At 38.0% G+C, this 24,292-nt stretch overlaps 1 protein-coding gene across 1 annotated transcript in view; it reads right to left on the bottom strand.

The window, feature by feature from the left end:
* Positions 1 to 438: 438 nt before the first annotated feature.
* The window catches only part of PRORP (protein only RNase P catalytic subunit), a 40,543-nt gene continuing 16,689 nt past the window's right edge, over positions 439 to 24,292 (bottom strand). The window contains exons 6-8 of the mRNA XM_010711677.3: positions 4,950 to 5,098; positions 3,708 to 3,903; positions 439 to 2,099 (exon numbers count right to left, since the gene is read on the bottom strand). Coding sequence (XP_010709979.1) covers positions 1,959 to 2,099; positions 3,708 to 3,903; positions 4,950 to 5,098 — 486 coding nt within the window. The 3' untranslated portion in view covers positions 439 to 1,958. The remainder of the gene's footprint in view (positions 2,100 to 3,707; positions 3,904 to 4,949; positions 5,099 to 24,292) is intronic.

Here is a 24,292-nt window from a genome sequence, read left to right as displayed (position 1 = left end):
CAGCTGTGACCAAAAGCAAATGCCCAAGGAAAAGCATTAAGGCTACAGAGAGCTTTTAACGATGCATTCCCTGAATATTCTCCCAGCCTCCTGCTGTCTGCAGGGACTTCCCAAAACAGTGATAGCATCTGGTTTAATAGCCCGTGTTGGGGTTCTCTTTCATGAACTTGCTGGTTTCCCTTTGAGCTCCTGTGAACTGCCTACATCCACAACATGCAGTGACAAAGGGCTGCTCAGCACAACAATCCATTGTGAAGTTTCATCTGAACACTCAGGATTCCTAAAACCGCTGTTTCTTTTAAGATCTCTTTTCCTCTGGGCTGAGGATGCCTTAGCTTCTTACTCCTACCATACATGAAGCTATTTTATATTGAACATTGGACTTTAATACCAGATATTTTAGTTTTTTCCCCACGAGAAAAAGGAGAAAAGCAGAAGGAATGCTCAAAAAATTCATTAAATTTCCAAAAAGCAACAAAAGTCAAGGATTTTCTTGCCTTAAGTGTTTGGATTCAAAGACTCAATATTTTCCTTAGACCAAGACTGAAATTGAACAGTTGCTCAATACCATCAACATGGCAGAGTGGAAGTCATACACTTCGAGGATACAGCTTCTAGAAGTTTTCTCCATCTATGTAGCAATTTCATCAAATTCCAAAGTATGGTTTTGTTTCACAAGAGTAATCAAATATTTTCCATGTAGTATCCATCATCTCTTATCAGCCATATGAGAATTGAAGTGTGTGCTGAAAGCTTCTGAGAAAGACATTCTCACATCTTTTTTAACATTATAAACATTAAGTGGACGATCTCGGAGACGAAACTGTTCCACAATAGCTACAACACAGAGTCAATCAGTTCACTTTTCATCCAGTCTACTTTTCCAATGCATCTCCATAACCATGGCTTGCCAAAGGCCAAGCTAAGCATTCATTCCATCTCATTCCCCTTCCCCTCACTCCGTGGACTATCAAGGGGCACCTGTGCCATTTGCAGTGGTTGCAGGCATACTAACTTCTGTTGCATTTGGAGGACTTGCCAGAATTGGCCTTTCTGGATTTAAACACAAGCCCATCAATCTGATAAAGTAATACCAGGAAAACATTAAAATTCTTGTGGATTTTTTTGTTTGTTTTTTACAGTACTATTGCACTAAAAGGTATTAAGGTATTAAGTAGATCTCCATGTGCTGTTTTGTTGTTGTCTAAATGGATTTCTAGTTACTGCCAATTTTTGTTTAGAAAATTCAAGCATTTCCATAAGAAAACTAGTCCAGTGGCATGAAATCTTGTCAGAAGTAGCAAATTGAAGACTGTGAAAGAACAACACAGTATTTCACCAGTTCTTTTTACAGACAAAATCTTAATGTACGTTGTTACAACAAATCTTCTGCATTGAATGTAATCAAATGAATTCTAATTAAAGTGAGGAAGTATTAGAGCTACATGTGCCAGACCAATGGCAATCATGCCATTTGCCTCAGTAAGCTCTTTTTGCTAGGTTCTGAAACACTCCAACAAGGTCAGCATGCCAATTTTGAAGGTACTCTGAAAGCCTTGCCTAATTTTTCTGAAGAATAGAGTTCATGAATTTCAGTGTAGATGAAAAGCTTCAGCAAACAAACAGACAAACAAGATTTAAAAATTTTTAAAACAATAAACGCATCACCTGAAATTCCAGAGGGAAAAACAAGTTAATTCAAATCACGTAGAGAGGGTACAGAAATTGCTTGTTAAGATGGAAATAACAGACCTAGTTCATCCTTGCTAGACTACCATTCGTGTCCACAGGTTTATAACAAGAAAAGTTTGACAAAAAGCAGTTACTGAATTTTCTTTAGTCATAGGCCTCATACATTAATCCCATAATTGTACTGCTGAGTCCTCCTAATTTGCAGCAGCTGCCTAGTAAAACAAAAACAAAAAACAACATCACAGGAGAAGCTTCAGCTTGTGCAATTACATTGTTCTGTATTTCTGCTGAAGGCAAAGCCATTTTCTTGGTATTTGATAGGAATATTTTTCCTCAAAAATATCTTTATAGGGGATATGCCACGTGTCACCCGTTGTCTGTACCACACAGTCATAACTGCAAGCAGGCTGTGGGATAAAGAAAAATAAAAACAATGTTTTAGATTTTATCCAATACATTAGTAAAATGCTGATTATAGCTAGCTATTTTCCTTAGAAGTCTGTACAGACTCATTTCTTCAGCAACTCTCAATTATTTGCTCACAAAAACAAATTATAAGATTTAGCACTGGAGGAAAAATTAAAGCATCTTTTAGCATTTTGAGGTCTAGGTGGCATTATAGATGGTTAAAATTCTGTCTTCAATCTCCACCAGATAATAATGATTTAGACATAACACATTACATTTTCAGAAATACAAAACTGTTTTTCTGTTCAGTTAAATGAAATCATATGGGAATTAGTTCAGGATGTAGTGTTTGGCAGCTTGAACAGATAGGGCACATTAAAAACATCCTGTGTTCGTCCCTCCAGTGTACCTCCACAAACTGATTTGTACCAAGGCAGTTTTAAGAAAAAGAGTTCTCAATAACACTTTCAAGAACAGCCAGTCAGACAAATATAATTCTGGTCTACTGTGTTACAGGTATATTAACTCAACATGTGCAATATATGCAAATATAAAAAATCACTGGTTTGCAATTATGATTCTCAGAACATATTGTCACTCTGTATTTACACACTTGGAAGTCTATGATTGGGAATGTCCAAAATCCAAAACCATTCATATGTGAATTAAGATTTGAAAATTACTAGTCCTGCTACAACAAAATAAGTACAGCTAAAGCTGTGTTACTCAAGTAACCCTACATCCAATATTCGTTTCCACTAATAGCAATGTATATAGCATTCTTCTTTCCATATATAGCTGTCATCTGTATAAACCTGTGTTTCTGCAGTTTGATGGCAGTGAAGAACTTTCACTTATAATTTTAACTAGAGCAGCAAGAAAATGAATCTAAGTAAGTGCAGCATTGCTTTAATTCAGCAGTAACAATGGAGGTAGACCAGCCACCAAGAAACCACATGATATGCAATGTCACATGATGAATTTTTCCCCAGAAAAATCTGCTCAAGACTCACAAGGACTTCTGTCTCCTGTGCGCACACACACACGCACACACAAAAAGTACAGTATGATATTGTGCTAGGAAGTCTGTGATTTCAGTAGCTAGATACCAACTACAGCTCTGACTACTCTGGGATCTCCTTCATGAAGCCTTACAGATATGCTTGTATAACATTACAGTGAATACTGAAATGCAGGTATTTTCTTATGGCTTCTCCTTTAACGTGAAGATGAGAGAAATTCTATTACACAGTTAAAAGCATAATAGTGCTACAGATAATTCTATAGTTCAAAATTTTTAAATTTTGAATTTTTAAATTCAAGTGAAAAAATACTAGCACTTAGATTTTACAGCAGCAGACAGACTATTATACACAAAAACATAACTACATTTACATTAATAACATTTAAGATGACGGTTTCTTCTTGACAGCTTTCATGTTTATGCCATGCTTTGTGAATATAATCTTCAGTAAAAATGGAAGTTTTGAGCTCACTGGTACAAATCTGCTTCTTATGCTCCAACAAAAAACCTTTTGCTTACTGAGTTAGAAAGTCCATTTAATTAAAATCCTTTGTGTGCTTTCTGAACACAGCAGAAAACTTACCAAAAATTTTATGTGCTTTCCTCCTGCAGAAGGGGAAAACACTATTTGGTGTCCACGCTGCCACTTACGGAACAGATGACGAGTAACGCTGTCAGAAAGACAAGCTTTGTGATCCCGGAGGAAGTCTCTTGTAACAAACTTGCAATGTTTGCCTGACCGAAGAGTGGCATATAACAAGAAGGCATCATCTTCAGAACTTAACAAAACAAATGGAAAAGACAGAGATCATTCACAAGGTCATAACTGGCTGCAGGAAATGAATCAAATGCTGATCTGAGATTCATTAATCTAGCAACACAAAATTCCCATCACTATTTTAGTTCTGTGTTAAAATAATTTCTGCTTACCATAAAGCACCAAAGGAAAGAGTACAATAAAAATACACACTATACAGAACATTCTTCCCTGTTACTACTGTCTGCTAATGTAACAATATAATCTTTTGTCACAAAACTTAACAATACAGTACTATGTGGAACAGAACTGCTAAAACTAGAAAGGGCAGCCCCAAAACTTTGCTGAAATATAAACAATCACCACCAATAACAAAGCGTAATATAGGCAATGGCTCAAATCTGTGAGTCCCTGTAACATGGATAAATGTAATTCCAAAAAAGGCCTGGTGATTATTTGCAAAAGGTATTCAACATTAGCCGCTATTAAACAAAAATAGCTTTAGGGGAAAATCTCTAAAACTGAATTTATAGTTATCCTATAGCTGAAGATGCTGAGGAGAACTTTGCTTGAAATTCCTTTTTGATTACTGTGGATTACTGTAACAGTAAGTGTCAGGACATGAGATTAGTAAGGCTCTCTATCCAGAGTGACAGTGTCCCCTTTTCTGGTGCTCAGACAGTAGAAACGAAAGCAACTGACTCGACAGCAAAAATAATGAGAGCAAGAACTAAAAGGATGATGAAGGAGAACTGATCTGAAAAAAAGACCAAGTCAGAAGAGCCTCGGACTGACTGTTGGGACAAGGAACCTGGTCAGAAGTTCTGGGAATTGGGATCACAGAAGAAGCAGCAGAGGCAGTTAAACAATTTCAAGTAGCTCTTCATAATGACTCATTTAATGTGTAGTTTTTTGAAGCAAATATAGCAAGGAGTATGCTTCTTTTTCACACACGCAAACTAGAGATACTACTAACAGCACTAAAGCCTACAGCTATTAATACTAATTAAAAATGCACATAAATCAGGTGTTGATTGCCACTAACTTTAGGTATTTTCTTCAACTTACATATTTTCAGCAAAGAAAAAGTCTGCCTTATTCTGCATTTCTTTCATAACTTCTCTTTTCCAGTTCAAAGAGTTGGTCAGCATGTGTTTGCGGCCCAGCACAAGTAAACGGCCATAGTCTTTTGCCAGGCAGTTGACAGCCTCAAATAGCTGCAGAAAAACAAAGCAAAACAAAAAGACTTCTTAGCTGTAAGCAAACAGAAAGGCACAAAACACTTTCACATCTGTGTGTCAGCCAGCGGGACTTGTGACACACCCTCATTTCCCACAGCTCTTACCTGCAATGCAAATTAGGTAGACAACTAATTTGATTCTTCAATAAAAAAAGTTAAAAAAAAAAATTCCTCACAGGAAGCTGTTCTCAAAACACAGAAAATGCATTGCTTCTATAAAGCTTTCCCAGCTCTTGCAACTTTGCATTGAGTTACCTTAGGGACCTAGATCACTTTGGAATTTAAATAATGTCTACTTTGGAAAAGATATAGCGGAGAAGTCCTTGCTGGTACTGGAGAGAAGGACCAAACCCTAAACCACACTGCTTTTTCAGCTCCACCTGTTGTCAAAATCACAGAATTACATTTGATCTGTACTGCCCTGTGAAGAAGTAGCAAGCTACAGCAAAAGGAAACTTGTGACCTCAGGATGAAGGGTTTATGAAAGCCACATCCAGACAAGCCTCCCACTGATGAACCAACATCCTGAGGTGGCAAATTCACTGCTGCATCAGCTTCTCTTCAAAGGGACTTTTTGCCAGCCTTCCAGAGCCATAAATGCTGTTCAGTGCAGGCGTTTCTGCCCAGCTCCCTCTTCCAGCTGTTCTTCTTCAGCATGTTTCCAGCTCCTGCCCTCCCCTCTCCTGCTCTCAGCAGGCAAAAGTTCTGATATTCAACATACACATTGGTACCGCTTGAGTTGGTAGGTGTCACAAAGCACTGTCACCTGAATTCTGCCCAGAAAAAGAGAACTGTTTCTTCAGACCGAAGGCTGATGACTGTATGCTCAACCTCCAGGGAAAGGTGCTTCCTAATTTGCAACAGTTTGCTGCCAATGTTTGCAGATACACAGTCTCCTGATTTTTCTCCAATCCCTTTTCCTGCTTTGCTAGCTACTTCCCTCTTCCCCTGCTATACTTCCAACTGCCTTTCTCTTTTTTCCCTGTTTTTCCACTCTTTCCCTCCCTTTAATCTCCCTAAATTAACTGGACTCACCATTTAAAAAAATGGCCCAACAGCATGCCATCCTTCCTCTAATTGCCATAAAAGACTACGCCTTACTTACACAAATAAAATGTAGAATGCAGGTATTATTTTTAATTTCACAAGATACAGATAATTTTGTTCTGCACACTACCTTGCATGATGTGACTTTACTAAAGAGCACTGTGTCTCCTTTCAGGCTAGAGCACTAGCAGAGGTGGCCTCCAGAGAGTCACATTGCCCAGGTGGGGGTTTCCTGAGTGTGGCTACTCCCACCCACAGCTGCTTCTTGAGAAAGGAACACATGAGACACAGTAACACTTGCTTTAGTCAGAGAGGAAAATGAACATAATACTGTTAACAAAGCAGCAGCAGTGATACCTCACTTAACAAGAAAGAGCATTTTGTTAATCTCCTGTTTCCAAGAGTTATCTAAAAGTTACTGTTACGTGCTACTACAAAGTACCCTGTACGCAACAAGCTCTGTGCACATGCACTCTTCAAATGTCGGCTGTTCAATAATCTGTTCAGAAGGCAGTGGGTGGAAAGCGTTAAAAAATATACTGCACGCACATTCCTCATGTCACTCAAGAATTTCTTGAGAATGAGGATTACAAAATAAAAGAATGACCTTTTATACATATCTATTTGTAATGAGTCGGTAAACCGGACTCTGATGGAGCCAGGGTGCAGCCACAAGTCAGTCTGAAGCTACTACAGATCAATGCAGGAATGAAGACCAGGTTCACAAACATATGTCAATCTCCAATGTGGCTCTCTGAAGCACTTCGTTATTGCTTAATTTTTAATAGGAAAAGCATAATTAAATTGATGCAAGTATACAGTGTGTGCATTCTAATTCTTATTTCTGCTCCCTAAGCTGTGAATCAGAGAAAAATCAGCACTCTGAGTATGTACATTCATCTTTCCTCAGGACAGTCCCAGAGATAAGCGCATGCAGCTATTTCCCCGTAAGTGAGTTCTTTCTTGTTTCTGATGCAGTGTTATTTGTAAGAATTCGTCACCACCACCACATTCTTGCCCTTGCAGTAAAATGCACCTTTGCTGGAACAATCATTAACAGTTTCTCATGGGAAGGGAATGCTCCAATGCACTAGTTCCTGGAAGGAGCTTTGCAGAGAACCATATTCATGCAAAAACTGTGTACAATTTACCAAGGATCAAACCCAGGAGTTAAGCTGAGGAGCAGACAGACTTTGTCACACTGCAAGATGAATCCCTTTCCTTCAGTTGTAAAATAGTCTTATGAAGTAAATGCACAATTAAATCTCCTTTTTCACAGGTGCACAGTGCAGTACTGGGAAGACAGGCTATGAGCTCATACAAGGGACTTCGAACAGGGCAGGATATAGATTTCCCAAGGCCTCACTGCCAGCCATCCCTTCTGATCACGCTATGCCACGTGTTGCACTTTCAAAGGTTAGCTTTCTGCACACAGCACTTTTCCTTAAACATTACTGGTGCTTTCCCATTTGTCAGATGGGAAACCCCTAAGTACCATTACTCAGAGGCACAGCACTCAGCCTTTCAGCAAGAGCTGGCTCACCTGCACACAGCTACAGCAGGAAGAAGTAGCCAAACAAATAGCTTAAGTCCATTTGATGCTAATAAATTCATGTTAAACATTTTCTAAACATTGGGTGTTACTAACCATCATTTTAAAAGCAAAGCACGCCTACAATCTGGTATCTGCTAATAACAGCAACAAACTGCTCTTACTGCAATTGCTGTTTTCCCCCGCTGATACTGCTGCCTCCCACCCACTCCCTTAGCTATGAATTACAGGGGAAACCACTACACTGATGCAGGTACCAGGCCTGAGCACGCTGCCAGCTGCGGCTGAACATGAGCATCCCCAGAGTTATGCAAGGAACCAGTTCCCACCATCAATACATTCATCTGAATTACAGTTTCATCATTTTTAGTTCCTTTTTTACATAATACAGACAAAGAAGCTCAAGAAACCTGTGCACATAGCTGCTACACGTAATAGAAGGAAAGAGACTTTCCCCACAGCACCCCAGCTACGCAGGAAGGCACACAAGACAGGCTGGACTTTCCCGCTGAGCCCGGTAATTTCACTGAACTCAACACCAGCATCAAAGCGGCAAACACAATAGAAGATATTCCTTACATTATTACTGAGAAAGTCTGTTTTCAGAGGCATCCTGAGGATGCTTCTGCAGCCAAGTCTGACCTGCGTACCAAGACACTTGGTGTTTCATCACATTCAGTGCTGACACTAATTGCAGGACTTGCTCAAGTGCAACACTGCATAAATACAGACATACCTTCACCCAGGTAGAAACTAACTACAAGGACACTCCATGCACGTCATCCAAGCTAATGTGTCTTCTTGATTTCTAAGTGCAAACAAGGGTTACAAAGACCAGCCTCAAACAGATTAAGCTTAGGCACAGAAGCAATAGCATAATTTATGTTTTCCTGCATTCATGCTACCCTGGGTATTTTGCCAGTAACGGAGATACCTTTAATTACTACTCTGTTTGATTAAAGTGAAGGTGGTGGAACTTCCTCAAAATAATCTCTGAAACAGTCTGGAATGCAGAAGCAGTACGTTTGTAATTAGACTTTGGCATTCCATTCTGCTTTATTATAGACTATAAGTAAAATTTCCTATTTCAAACAAGTTTGAAGAGCCACCTCAACAAAATAAACCTCTTTAAATTGCCTTTAGGTTTGGGAAAACTGTTCCAAATTTCTTCTATGCCATAGATCCCTACAATTTCCAGCAAAGAGGCATGTGAAATAAATAAATAAATAAATAAATAAATAAATAAATAAAATCTTTGAAGTAGATATTTTCTAAAATATACTCCAATTACAGCTATTCCTTGCTCTTACACTCACAAGGCATAACAAGTAATCATTTGATGGATAATGAAACAGTATTTTCTACAATAATTAACAGAATCAAATGGGACCCTTGTAGGTATCAAATGAATATATATATATACAAACTATACACACAATTTAACTTGCTAGTGTAACATGAAGGATGGGGAGGCAGGAGCACAATCATCAGTTGGAAGAGAGCTTTTTGGAGTCCGACTTTTCAGAACTGATCACTAGTTTGGAAGACCTCAGCCCCTTCTCAGAGCTCAACCTCACAAATCATATTTGCACACACTTGTTGAATGTCACTCTTTTTGAATGATAATATTTTCATCATCATCATGATCTACAGATGAATAAAGGTCAACTATAGATAAATGAGAGAAATGCGTAATGACAACAGTTAGCATAGCATGTTATTAAATGAACAATGCCAAGAACTCTGAAGTGACAGCTAAAAAAGAGAAAGAGTGGAAGGGAACTGCACAATTTTGTAGCAGAATTTGTAGAAGAGAAAAATAGTCTCATTCTGACTCTTAAAACAACTCAAGAAATATGTGGAAATACAAACATTCCTCAGTTGCATAACTGAATTTTTGAAAGTTGAGTTTTGAAAGTCACTGCAGTGCCAGTTAAGTTTCCCAATCCACAAACTATTTTGTTATGTAGCAACAGGCTTCGAGTTGCATAGAGAAGTTTTTTGTTAACCAGTTACAGATTTTTTCTCAATCATTTAAAAAAAAATAATATATATATATATACACACTATCGTTTATACATGACAAGCAGACTCACTGATGTTGGCTCAGTAATTTTAGAAGTAGGCAATTAAAGATCAAAGAGAAAGGAGGTGTAATTTAGAAATCCAAAGCAGCTATTCTGAAACAAAGACCAAACAAAACTTAAAAACGAGGTAAAAGTGTTTAGTATTCAACGAAAGGAAAATAATAGTAATACAGTAATTCTCTTCTTTGTCGCGAAGTATAGACTAAACCTTACCTTAAGTATTTTAAGGTAATTACAAGTAAACTAACTAACTAAATTACGACGTAACGTTACCTAATTAAACTTACCTACCTTAAGTACTTACCTTACGTCCGGTTTAAAAAAACCCTTAAAACCTTAAACCCGTAAAAAGGAAAAAAACTTAAATTTAGGGTAGGGAAAAGTTTAAACCGAAAAACTAACTTTTACCTCTTAACGTTGTACTACTAACTAGTTAATTTTTACGGTAAAAGTTTAGGTAGTTTTTAGGTAAAAGGTTCCAACTTCGTACAGTCGCCAAGGTTTAAGTTCCGTAACTCCACAACTACTTTGTTATGTAGCAACAGGCTTCGTAGTTGCTATAGAGTAAGTTTTGTTAACTAGTTACAGTATTTTCTTCTAATCATTAAAATAAAAAAATAATATATATATATATACACACTATCGGTTTATACATGCAAGCAGACTCACTGATGTTGGCTCAGTAATTATGAAGTAGGCATAAAGATCAAGAGAAGAGGTGAATTTGAAATCCAAAGCAGCATTCTGACAAAGCAACAACTAAAACTGGAAAATGTTTGTATTCACAAGGAAAATAATGTAATACAGTAATTCTCTCCTTTTGTCGCGAGTGTAGCAAACTTCCTTAAGATTTTAGGAATTCAGAAATACACAATGCAGTCATAATCACTGATCTGAAACCTACTACACCTAGGCTTTGACTTACATGATCTCAGAAGTTGCATCTCTCTACATCCTGAAAAAAAGTTCACGTGTGAGAAATGCAAATCTAGGCTGAGATGGCTCCTGCTGTTTTGGCTCCACACTCTCCACTTGGCTGCACAATTTTGAGGGGCAGGACAATTAGGTGTGTGGCCCCTGATCCTACGTTCCCATCTAACTGATTTCCTGACAAGGGGCTGGTGAAGGGAACATGGAGATTTCTGCTGCAAGGGAATTTGTGGGAGGCACAATAGAATTATAGTTTTTAATATGCTATTTTCAGACAAAATTGGGCAATAAAGACATATGTATCATTCATCACTCAAGCTAGGTTCATCAACTCTAAACATGAACGGTTTTAGACTTCAGTTGTTCTCCCTCAAAATTACACCCCTGTTAGAGGGAGCTCCTTAGAAAGTAACATTGAGCACCTGTGTCACTCAAGTCTTTTCAGGAATTATAGCATGATTTGTTGGAACACAACTCTTTAATATTAAGGATAAAATCTCTTTCTTACATATGTCTAAGTTTTAAAAATACACATTTTACTTGTGTCTAAGAAATTAATTCTCCAGAAATAATGGCAAATTTACAATAATGTTATTGTTATTATCAATTCCTGGACGTTTCCCATTCTAGATAACTCCTTTCCAGGAGTTAAAGTATCAATACCATAAATTAAAAAAGATGAGCCATTTTTTCCTTACATTGCAATTCAAAATAAAGAAATGATATAAGGTTTATTATGAAATCTAGAAAGACAATTTACACAAATAAAACTACTATGATACAACATACTACTATCATGGTACAACATCCTTCCCAAATTTCAATAAATTCTGCTTTGTGGGTGAACAGCTGTGCCATGCTGAGCTGCCTGCAGGGTTAAGCCACAACAGGAATCTTATGTGAAGGGCTTTTTTATCCAGACTTCTACTGAATATTCAGAGTTTTGTACCAAAACTTGGAGATACGCAAAGTATTGAGAAGAGCCACTGGTATAAATCCTCCACAGTGGGAGGATCTCACAGAGTGAGATGATTCAGTCAATCAGTGATTATACAGCAGGAGGAAAATGAGCACGTAAAAGTTCGAAAGACACAAAGTCTTTTGTAAGTGTTTCCACATCTCAGTACTATCCTTTGTTCTCATTCTGACATTCCTCCTGCCTGTACTGCTGTTTCCTCAAGAATTATTTTCTTACTGTTCACTACTCACAGCTTAATGGCACCTCGTATTGCAAATACACCATCTTCATTTTAAAGAACAAACAAGTTTTATGAAAATGAGAAGGTATTTAATTGATATAGCATGCAGAAGTGAAACTTCATCTATTGGAGCCACAAACTGTAAATGAAATAATTGTCCTAAATGAAGTTGCAACTTCAGGGATGTGCCATTACATTGTTGTTTTTGCATTTCTATTATTATTGTAATAGCTACACACAAAAACCTCTAGATCACAGAAGAGTTTCTGTTACCATTTCACATTTCAGAAAAAATGTAAAAAAAAAAAAAGTTATTAGAAAGGAATATTTGTGAACTAGATGAAGCTGCACAAGTCTTACATTTTGACAGGCTGGGTCAGAAGTTATATGTAGGTACTGAAAATCCAAAATGTGAGCAGGATCTCCGGGTGGTGGTGGCAGTGGTGTTATGAAAATGAAAGAACAAGATTGACTGATCTTTTCCATAGATAGGAAATAACTTAGTGCAGGACTGAAATCAGCTTTGTAAGACCGAAAATGACAGTTAAAAAGATACCAATATTTTAGTTCTCACCACTGTCTTATGCAGATGTCTGTAAAGCACCACTGACCCAGTACAGCGTGAAGTGTTTTCCCCCTTTCCCATCTGTGGTTCAGAAAGTCCCAGGCAGTACTTTTGTTCTTCGAGGAAAGAAGCTGCACCAGCTGGGAAGATCAGCGGGTCAGCAGGAATAGGTATGATGCTGTTCAAGACCCAGCGGAGCTGTACTTCTGCAGTGACAACTTACCTCTCAATAAACTTGAGAATTACAGAAAAACTTTGGAATACAGACAGTTTCTGTGACGAGAGGTAAACAGGCCTGTGGCCCAGTAAGAATGACACAATAACAAGGAAAATCATCTGTAAATCAACAGTTTGCAATTAAAAAATAAAAAATAAAAAAATCTATACCATGCAGCAAACATTTGTTGCAGAATTTTCACAGTTTTCGTTCTGTTCCTCATTACTGCTATTTTCCATCAGTTTGCTACAGATTATTATTCACAGCTAAAGACACTACCTCCAAAAACGGTTGTTCCAATAAGAACTTCTAGTCCTTTACACAAATAAATACATTAACCAATACTATTCAGATCTGGTGATTTCTATTTAAAAGATGAAAATGTGTTTAATCTGACAGAGAACATATCAAATGTTTACCTCCTAAGGGCAAACATTAGAAAATACAAACTACAGCACAAAGGCCAAGGGTGGAGGAGCAGCTGTATGGCCAGCCAGGCCCACCTGCCCTGCACACATACCAGCTACCTGGCAGATCATGCAATGAGGCTTCTGGCAATGAGGGTTCAAGGAAGCAATCTGCTTAATACTAATGTAAGCATAACTAATATTTATCAGGCTGGAGAAAACCTAGGGGACGTCAATATTTCAGCATTATTTTTATTAATATAGTCATTAACTTGCATTGTGCAACAATGTAGACTCATGCTATTTTGCTACCAGTATCACTGCTGCCAACATCCGAGGCTAGAGATCCTAGACAGTGAAGATCTGAAAGTACTCACTATGGCTAAGATCCACAAGATCTAATTTACTTCAATGCTTTTAAATAGAAGTGTGTTGATAACAGCCTGAAATACTCAATAGCTGAGCACTGGGTGGGTCAGAGTTTATCTTAAGTACTTTTCTTTAACTTAGGAGATAAGATAAAGTAATTTGACAAACTGATAATATTGTCAGCTTCCATGAGTTAATTATGGGTGATATCTGACATTTGTCTAAAAGCTCTATCTCCTAGAAATAACTGGTTATATAAAAATATTTGTCTACTTCGTTAGTTTTTGTCCCTGTCAGAAAAATAAGCTCGAGAATATTAAAATATGATCACCAGAAAGGTTCAGGCAACAGAAGCAAAATAGGAACATTCCACCCATTGTTTCAAGAAAGTCTTTCTCATTTCAAAGCAGATTTCATTTTGGGGACTTGGAACAATTGTTTCCAGCTATCTGTCTGTGACTATACCCACCAGCCCATTTGAGGAATTCCACTGCATCTTTGCCCACTTCTGTGGAAAGAGTGCACATACCACATAATGGCCTCTGCAGCACTCAATACCAAATGTCTGCGTTCAAATGCAAAGGATAACTTTAGTTTACAGACAATACAGCCCAATTTATCTGATAATTCAGTGTTAAAACTATTTGATATTACTGGTTATGTTGGCTAGGCCAGCCCAGTGAAGGAGCTTGTGGATATGAGAGTGAGGGACAAGAAAACAGAAATCCCTCTGTTACTGTTGGCAATTCTGAAAGTCCCTTTGGAGATGTTCATTCAGTGGAAAGATAGAACTCCCTACTTCTCAAGGCAAGATGACATGAAGTATGACGTACATATCAATGACAAGTGATGATGTCAAAAGTCTCCAAGTATTTTATTTTAAACCTCTTCCTTCAACTACTGCATCTTGGGGCCATCATGCATAAATGGATTTAGACAATGCAATGCAAAGTTTTTCAGGGTTATAACGTGTAAACAAAAAATGACTTTAGATATTGAAAGCAATACAGCAAAATTAACATTAGACAAGCCCGGGACAATGACTCCTAATAATGAGCAGGATAAATGAACGCCATTAAGGCTGTCTGGTTCAGTTCTCTGACTATACTCATGCATCCCACTTACAACCACTTCATTTATTTATTCAAGTATATGCCAACTTAGGGCTGCAGTGGAAGAAAATTCCTATCAATTAATCAATCAGGTAGTAGTATAGGAACTACTAGCATCTAAGGGATACCTGCCTTCCACTCAGCTTTCCCCAAAATCGTATTAAATATCAGTGCTCAAATTCCAATGAAACACAACTCTAATAAGCACCTATATCATACTTCTACATTTAATTTTTTCACTGCATAGTGTAAGCACTACCTAGTTCACCCAATTATCATGCAATTGGGAAATAAACAAGGAGAGAAGGCACCAGCAAAGAGGATTCTTCTACACAGGTACACCATGTATGTTAGGAACAGCACCACTGAATCAGCGGGAATGAACTGGTTCTTAACTTCTGTTAGAGAGCTCACGCCACATAGTGTACATAACTTGCTCAAGGAGCCATATCAACATGAACTCTGGAAAGGATATTTTTAAACCAAATAGATTAAAATATTGCAGACAGTAGAAATATTACTGCCAACCCATTTCTTTTTTAATGATCACAGAAGTGAGCAGGTAAGTAGATGAATGCAGGAAAGCAATGAGAACAGATATAAGTATATCTAGTATTTCCTCATTTACCTCAAAGTTAAGCTGGTGTCATAAAAAAATCTGACAGATGCATGGGTCCACTTTGAACAGTCACTACAGGAAAAACTGTGCAAGGATAGCACAAAACAGCAGTTGGAAATGGTATAAATGATTTGGAAAGTATCAGTTAATACTGATAAAATTCATTGGAATATAGTCTTTACATTCACACAGTTTTGACAGCATCTTAAGCTTCTTGCTTACGTGACTCACTATAACTTGAATGCATGTTTCTGAATAGAACCATGAAAAGAACTGTTCAGATTATTAAAGATGTGCATGATGAATAAAAGATCAGGAGGAAATGCAAGTAACAAAAGCTAGTATCCCTGTGTGGAAAAAAAACACAACAACAACAACAAAAAAAAACCACAATAGTACATAGTTGAAAAAATTAAAATTAAATATACAAACGATTTGAATTGAAATGGAGAATTTCTCAAGAAGATGTAGGTTTCCTAAAAATATGAGGCTGTTTAATGTAGTGTCAAAGATGAAGCATTCCAAGTGATTTAAAATGTGGTTTTGGGGACCACTCTTAGGGATGAAAACCAAAAGTATTCCAACTAGGTAATTAAAGAAATTTATCAGAGGAAATTCCATTAACAGCAATTAGATTTGCTGGTCAGCATGCAACTTCTTAATCCACAAGTTCCTATATCAATAACAAAGTCTGGGAGACTAACAACAGGAATCATCCCTCCAAACTTGACAGAATCTGTCAACTTCTGCATCTGACATACAAAATCAGTACTGGAAAAAGGTATGCTTTTCACAGTAACTGTTTGATGCAGGATTCACCTGTAATGGGCAATAGTATTTTACATTAAGTGTTTTTACAATGTGTCAGAAGTCTGAAATATGAATTCTAGTAAATTGGTTTTGAACAAGCACACTGTCAGTGTGATCACATTCACCGTGCTGTCTTCATTTTGGTAGATTCAAATAGGAATTCATAATTTTCTTGTTTCAAAGATGAACGTGAAAAATCAGTTTATGAATAGATTTAAATCAGAAGCTGTGAAGAATTTTACTCAATTTTTCTGGAAGATTAAAAAAAAAATTAACTTTGGTTTTAGTTTTCACTACAGTTTCTAACCATTTTATCAATTTAAATAGATTTAGCTACCTATACAAATGTTTATTCCGCTCTAGCTCTACAAGTAGTATTCAACTAGAGAAAAAACAATAAATGTTGGTTAATAACTTGTTGAATCATTAATCCGCATGTCAATATACTGAAATCTCTGGGAATAACTGATTATGCAATTAAGTCTAGGCTTTCATAACTTCAAAAACAAATCAAAATGAAATTTAGGCTTTAGATTCATTGTACCTTTTCTCCCTCAGATAACACAGCTTCAAAACATGCTATTTTTAGCAGAAAGAAAATACACCTATCAGCTACAAAAGGCAAGAGAAAATAAAAAATTGATTGTTTTTTGAAGTACATAAATTCAGATGCATATAAATGAATGCAACCACTGATCTGATGATTTTATCTACATTATCTTTAAGATGATATACAAAATTAACCCACAATATTTCTCAGGCTCAAATCAAATATTTATTTTACATAGAATTAGCCCCTAATAAACCAAACTTTCTTTTTCTGGCCTACTCCCCATATCTTAATGGCATTGCTCAATACTGAGTAGTGCCATTAAGAATAACTTCTAAGTATGTAGTTCAGTTCCTTGAAGACTGGGTTTCAGGTCTGGAGGCATAGCATACTATTGCCATAGAGGTAACAGTTCCATAATTAGATGAATCGGTTGGGCAGCCCAAAGAAAGTTCATCTTGCAATTCTTTTAAGGGGGAAGTGAAACAGCAGGATTGAAACTCATCCACTTCATAGATGCCATTTGACTTTATCACCTAGATTTCAGTGGGACTTTTCCAAAGCACAGCAACCAACCTGTTGCTACAGAGTTCACTGGGACTTGAATCATGAGGCCAGAATCATTCTGCTTTCTTGAAATTCAAGCTCGTGTATCTGGTGATGTACAAGAGTTTTTGTTACAAAAACTGTAATGCAATTCCTCTCATGAAAAAGAGTACCTGCATGCTCCTCCACTCATCTTAACATTTGATTTGCTGCTACTGCCAAATACAAAGGCAGAAATTAATAAATACCAGAGCAGAATCAACACAGATCCTTCATTTAATCACCTTTATTCAGCCTTATAACCAGCTGCAAAGGTTGCAAATAGTAAGGCGAGGCACCACCACAAACTATCAAAATTGGGCAGGCAGCAACAGGGAGAGGTCCCCTGATGGTCAAATGACTTAACCTGTTCAGTTTCTGCTGCTTCATTCTCTCCAACAAGGAATGCAAAAGCAGACTGGCTACCTCTGAAAGGAAAGTGAAAGGATATATCCTTACGACTTGGAGGAGTATTTCTAGAATCTGTGACACTCGTGACAAGTATGCTTTCAATTATTATGTATGGGAAGCTGTATATTAAGTGTCCTTTCATTTCTTTTTTAGCTATAAATCAGACCTTTCCAAAGAACTGTGAGAAGACAGTCTTCGCTCTAGGTCTGAGGCAAACAAGCCTAGTTTCCTCCACCTCTCCTTAGAAGCTTAACAGCTATGCTCTTCTTTGGGATCTGGTGACCAAAAACGTATGAACTTGATCTACCTTATTTTACATGGCCTCAGTGTGGAGGGGAAGGAAGATTTTAGCGTATCAGTCTCTTACATGTGACTTAGGAGAAGAAATTGACCCAGTACACCTGCTGACACACTCAAGGACTCTCAGAAATTAACTGAGAAGAGATAAAATACAATGCTGAGAGCACTAGTCACACACCTCTAACACTAAAAATAAGTGAAGTTGCAAGAGTACCTCCTAGTATTTGAATTCCTTTCCTAAGGGAAAACTTGAATATCAGTAGAGGTATGCTGTGACTAAATCAACTGAGGATCCTATCATGTTACATAGATGCTGAAGGTGATTTTCAGTGAATCCATCGAACAACTTCATCATTTGACCAATACTCAAAGGAACTGAAAGCACAGTTCCAAAGACTGACAGAGATTTTGCAAAGACAAATTCCTACTGTTATAACTAACAGGGCAAACTTTCAGTCATCATGGAAACGTAAAGTTGGACTATCATTATAAAGACAGAAAAGAGAGGGATGGAAAAGGCTGAGAGCAAATGGACAAACATGTCTGACAACTTCTCTGAGTGGTAGGACAAGCGATGGTGGGAGGAAGAATTGATGAACTGTCACAGTATGACAAATAAGACCTCTGTTGGATGTATTGATTCTGAACAGAGAATGACTCATGGATCCACTCAATTTTCACTTCATCTAAAGACACTAACGTACTTGAACAGATCACAGATGCTGCCAAACAAGTCAACGAAAAAAAATTGTTTTCCATGCATGACTTGATCTGGGGCAAATTCATTAATAAATGCTTGTTTTGCAGGACAGCTCATACAGAAGTGCATATGTTTCGTACCAAGTACCACTGTCACACTAGATCTCATACACATGTAGTACACTAGAAACAGACTTAATGATGGGGAAAAATTACTAAATGAAAATCTGGGTATATTAGTACCTGAATTTGTCTACTATGTGTAAGCACAGGTATTACTTCTTTCGTTCTTTGACCTCCAAATACATTCAGTACATCAGACACACGAGAGAAAGTTTTGCTTGTAGTTTAATTCAAATACTGTAAGTTCCAATAACTTTTTTTTTCCCCTTACATCATGGTGCAAAAGACTTCAAAGAAACTAAGTTATACTCCAAAACTGATTGGAGTTAATAATGTAATAATGATGGGCTACTGCATCCCTGCACTTTTACTCCTCTTTTTTTCCACTTTAAGAGCTCTATTTTTAATCTTCATACATGGAGAAAGAGCCTAAACATTGTGAATAAGGTTCATATCAAAACAATAGTTCTGAGCTGAATTCACAAAGAATAATTCTTCAAAGTTTTTCAACTCCATAGTCTTTTTTTCCCCCCAGAAATTTAATAAGACCATTCACTATTTTCCTGTAGGCTAGCATCCTTCATCCTGTTTTACTTCTCTATTCCAGTGGAAATCTTCCCACTGTCAGCTTTCCTTTCAAGGCTGCAACCTCTTTCTTCCCTTTCTTTTCCATACTGCCAAGGTTGAAGAGCACGGGTATAACTAACACAAAACCACTAGAACAACTAAAACTATAATACTACATTTAAACTTTGACAAATTTGAAAACTAATTAACGTGAAAAACAAACAAATGCAGTAACCAATGATTGTTATGCTACTTGTGACCACACAGTTCATCTAGTCATACAACCTTTCTCCTACTGTTAAACCTCCATTCAACAAGTTTGCTATTTCCCCTCGGCAGAGAGAGGAAGTATCTACCAGGTAAATCTCAACCCTCTGCCTGTCCTAGAGCTGCCCCCAACAAGAGCAGTCACGGCTTTTTTTCCTGTGGAAGGCTGTGAGAGATGCAGGAGAAAAGTTTTGGTGGCTCTTCCCGCAGGGGCTGACTGCTGCTGTGGAGAGGAGGTGTGGTAGGACTGGCTGCCAACTGCTGCCACCAGGCTGGGATGAAAGGGCCTGGCTTTGTCAGTTGTTGTACAAGCCTACTGTAGTTTGCATGGGAATTTTATGAACTGGTGTAGTCCATTTACAGAAATGCTGATTAAGTTTGGAAGCAACCACTTTGAACTCCACGCTAAGGGCGAGAACTATTCCTTAGTGCTTAAGGAACTCATCTGGAAGTATTTTACCAATCTTTTAGATGCCTGAGTTCAATACAGAGATCAGAGTAAAAAGCTAGGGTTGATCAGGCCTCAGTGGCTGAACTGCTTGAAGAACAGAAATGTGAGTTTGCTTTGATCTATTTCAGCACACATTTGAAACATGTATATATATGTATATATTTTTTTTCATATATATTCAGTTATGTCTAAGACCAGCTGGGTACAGCTATGAGGGGAGCTGGCTGCATACCTCATTTACAACAGACTAATTTCATTGTAAAGCCCTTTCCACATCATGCTTGCTTCCTACCTCTTATCTCCTGCTCTGGCCCCTACAATCCAGAGATAGTCTGCAAGAGCTCAGCAGAGCTTCCACGCTCCTCTGCCACAAGGGAAGTGGGATGCTTCAGAGCCTTGGTATCCCTGCATGCAGTTAGATTCCCCTTGCTTCTAAGGAATACTACAGAAAACTGATAAACCAGAAAAAGTGCATTTAAAATTATGCAACATTTTTGTTTAACAAAAGAACCACGCAGCTAATGCGTGGAAATTCCCTCTCTTGACCTTTACAAGGTGAAAGGCAGAAGCACTGTAGGGAGTCAAGGCAGCAAGGGACAGGGAATTCCAACTGATATTGTGCTAGCTGAGGATTTATGTCATTAGACACATCTGGATTAACTCAAAGTCACAACACAGCCCCAGTGACCTTTGCTTAGTCAAACAGCAAGGCTTTCTCAGTTTCTATTGCAAAAATTTATAAACGGTGACTGACTCATCAAGGCAAAGACATCAGGAGCAGTCTTAAACAGGAGGAAAATATAAAGGGAAGACTGCAAGAAATACATGACTCAACTATTTCTCACTTTATGGGATTCTGTTTCTGCTGCTTGGATTACATAGCAAGAATAATTTCCATTCTACCATACCTTTTAATTAGAAATCAATTTTAATGTCTAATTTAAAATGATAAGCTAAGTTGCAAAGGGTTGAAAAGAGGTACTGCTAATACCTAGTGTGGCAGTTTTACAGTGACTGCCTTCAAAAGACATCTTCTCAACATTCTATTCCTCCACAAATTGTCTGACCCCACCCTCATGCTCCCTCCTCTTTTGTCAGTAATTGATGCAACTGCATAGTGATGTGCATCAGGAAAAACAGCTCTAGTTTAAAAATCAACCTGGCAAAAAAAAAAAAAAGGCTTATAATTACAAAGTGACCATAATATGTAATAGAGAAATTACCACAGAATATTCCTGTAAATCTGCCAACTCAATAAGATTCATCATGCTCTGTTAAGTAAGTGCTAGTTGTGAAAACTGAAGGTCCCTATGGCTACTGGAAGTCACATCTCATTCTATAGGACGTCAGAATACTTTTGGGATTAAATGAGTAAAAATCATTCCTTCAAGTTCCGCTGTTTTTCCTTTTCTTCTCACCCCACAAACAAGGTACTTCTGTCTTCTCCACATACCCAGCCACCTTCCAGGATGCTTACAGAATGCATAAGTGGAATTACAAATATTAAGCTGTTTGAAAAACAAAGTAGTATTTTTACCAATGTTTTCTAATTTCAATAATCTCACTAAGAGTTAGCCAGTTGTTCTTTAGCACCATATTCACATTTCCTACAACTAAATCTAAAAATGGGACAATATTTTTTGTTAAATTTAAATAAAGACAAGAATGCGTCAAAATTGCCACATAGATCTTACACCACTTTCCACATTTGACAGTGACTTATATTCTGGTATTCTCTCTAAATTCTGCTACAAGTGGTACAAAAAGTCAACAATTTACACATACATTTACAGAGAACAATAATCTCATTTGCTCTTTCAGCCATCATAGCATACTCCTGGTAGGCTGGGAACAGATTCACCATGCAGTATCCTGACTAACTTTGACAGATGCTGTAATAAACCCTTGAGAAGAGCACAGATGATTCCCACCTGAAGATGTAAAATAATTTAACTTTTTCTAAATAAAAAACGTTGTGTTGTCCAGCTTTTAACACAAGTTCTTGGAAATATGCTCCTGTATTATCATTTCTCAGGACAAGCAGAGAAGGTCACTAAAGAGTCACAACATGCTCCTCTTCTAAATTGGCCATTCTTGCCGTGCTGGACATCCAGTTTGACCTCAGCAGCCTTCGCTGTTAACTTTATCCTTCACACTTCCTCCAACCTTTCTTGCATGTATTTCTTCATTTCATCCTCTCAGTTCTGCCCTTTGAGCCCCAGACCTGCTACTCTGCACTTCCTAGTCAGCTGTTTCTGCTGAGACGATGGCAGCCTCCAGCAAGGACATGGTAGTGGCATCATGAGCCCTCAAAGGGCTGCCTGCAGCCAGGTCAACATCAACACACAAGGAACTATTCCTGCAAAGTTGGCCTTATCCAGAGGCAAAGCTTGGGGGCAGAAGAAAGGGTTGCACTGTTCTGCATTGCTCATTCTTTTCCTCCTTTTCTTTTCTTTAGCAGTTGCTGTCCTGTTATGCAAGACAGAAAGCATACATACTCTCCTAATTTGTAAGTACCTAGGACTCACAAGGAATTTAACCTGTACGAAAACATAATCATCTAAATGGAAAGCTGATGTCTCCATATTGCCCTCCTGGAGCTGCCTGGCATGGCAGATCCTAAGGTCCTTCCAACAAACACAGCAGAAGCCAGGAAGGAAAAAGTAGCTTATGCTGCTCAACATGCCAATATCTCCTAGAAAGACTTCTGACCAGAAATCAGCAGTAACCAATTTGACTCTTCACCCCATTGCCTCCAATCATACAGACTGGAGGGGTTGGAAGGGAACTGGGTTGGAAGGGAACTCTGTAGAGATCATCAAGTCCAAACACCACTGCGAAATCACAATAGATCACACAGGAAGGAGTCCAGATGAGTCCTGAATATCTTCAGAGAGTTTACTGAATACTCAGGACTTCATTCAGAGCTCCCACACTGGTACAGGCATGAACCAATGTTGGACACCAACAAGCCAACAGTTCATTTCTCCTGCCCCCCTTGACAGAATAAATTTGTCTTTATAGGTCTAAACATACTGTGCTACTGCACACTGCCTGGGAATCTTCTCAGATAATCAACTCTTCTCCATGATCCCATACAAACTTGTAAGCTTCCTTTTCTATTTTCACACTAAGGAAAGTACCCTTTTCATGAGCCAGAATCTCATGAAACTTCACCACAGCTCTCCGACATCTTTCAGCAGGTTTATCTAGCTCCTAGCTCAGCTGCTTTTATCTCTATATGTGAAAGGATATCCTGCCTCTTCTGAATAGTTTTAAAGTAGTTCTAAGAACTAAACTGCTTTTCTTGTAATTACTAGAAGTAAATTAAGCTTTCAAACTCTTTAAATTTAAAAAGGAAGTAAAGTTTGGCGTTGGAAGACATACCCCAAGTTGGAAGGAAACCATAAGGAACACTGAGTCCAACTTCTGGCTCCCAAAAATCAGAACATACATCTGACAGCGTTGTCCAGACACTTCTTCAACTCTGACAGTTCAGTGCCAAGATCACTGTCCTGGGCAGTCCGTTCTATACCCACCACCCTCTGGTAAAGGATCTTTTTCCCTAGCCCCCAATCTGACCCTCTGCCGACAAAGCTCCATGCCATTCCCTTGGGTACTGTAGCTGTAGCTGTCCCTTGGGTACTGTAGGGACTGCTGTAGCAAAGCTCAGTGCTGCCCTCCACTCCCTGTGAGGAGCTGAAGCCATGAAGCTTCCCCTCAGGTCTGGGCTGAACAAACCATGAGACCTCAGCTGCTCCTCATACGTCATCCCCTCTAGAACCTTCACCATCTTCACAGCCCCCTTTTGGATGGTCTCTAATAGTTTTATTTCCCATAATTACTAATTTAAAATAGATCTTAAACGGGACAAAAGCAACAACAATAAAAAACATGAAGCCATTTCTTAGTGAAATACTAAAAAAGGAGTATCAAGAATTCTCAAAAACGGGCACTGGTAAAGAGACAGGATTATCCTAAAAATCACCAAAGTGGAAAGAAATGAAGCTTGTTTGCCCCTTGCTAGTACAGGACTCAAATGCTTAAGACAACAGAAACCAAAATGAAATTGAAACTTGTACAGGATACAGTTTGAAATAAGAGTTATTTCAATATATGAGCATAACTGTGTTAGACTAAGTCTTCTATATAGTACATTTATGCTGTTCCCTATTATGAAAACAGATACCATGTATGTCCTAATAAAGTTGGACCTATCTCTGAGCATGACACACTAGGGGAAATTTAGGTATGATTTCGACTAATACAGTCAAATATGTAAGAACCACCATCTTTCATCTGAT

The sequence above is a fragment of the Meleagris gallopavo genome, chromosome 5 (genome assembly GCF_000146605.3).
Source record: "Meleagris gallopavo isolate NT-WF06-2002-E0010 breed Aviagen turkey brand Nicholas breeding stock chromosome 5, Turkey_5.1, whole genome shotgun sequence".
Taxonomy (NCBI): domain Eukaryota; kingdom Metazoa; phylum Chordata; class Aves; order Galliformes; family Phasianidae; genus Meleagris; species Meleagris gallopavo.
Note: the sequence above shows the minus strand (reverse complement) of the source record. Positions and strands in the feature narration are given on the sequence as shown.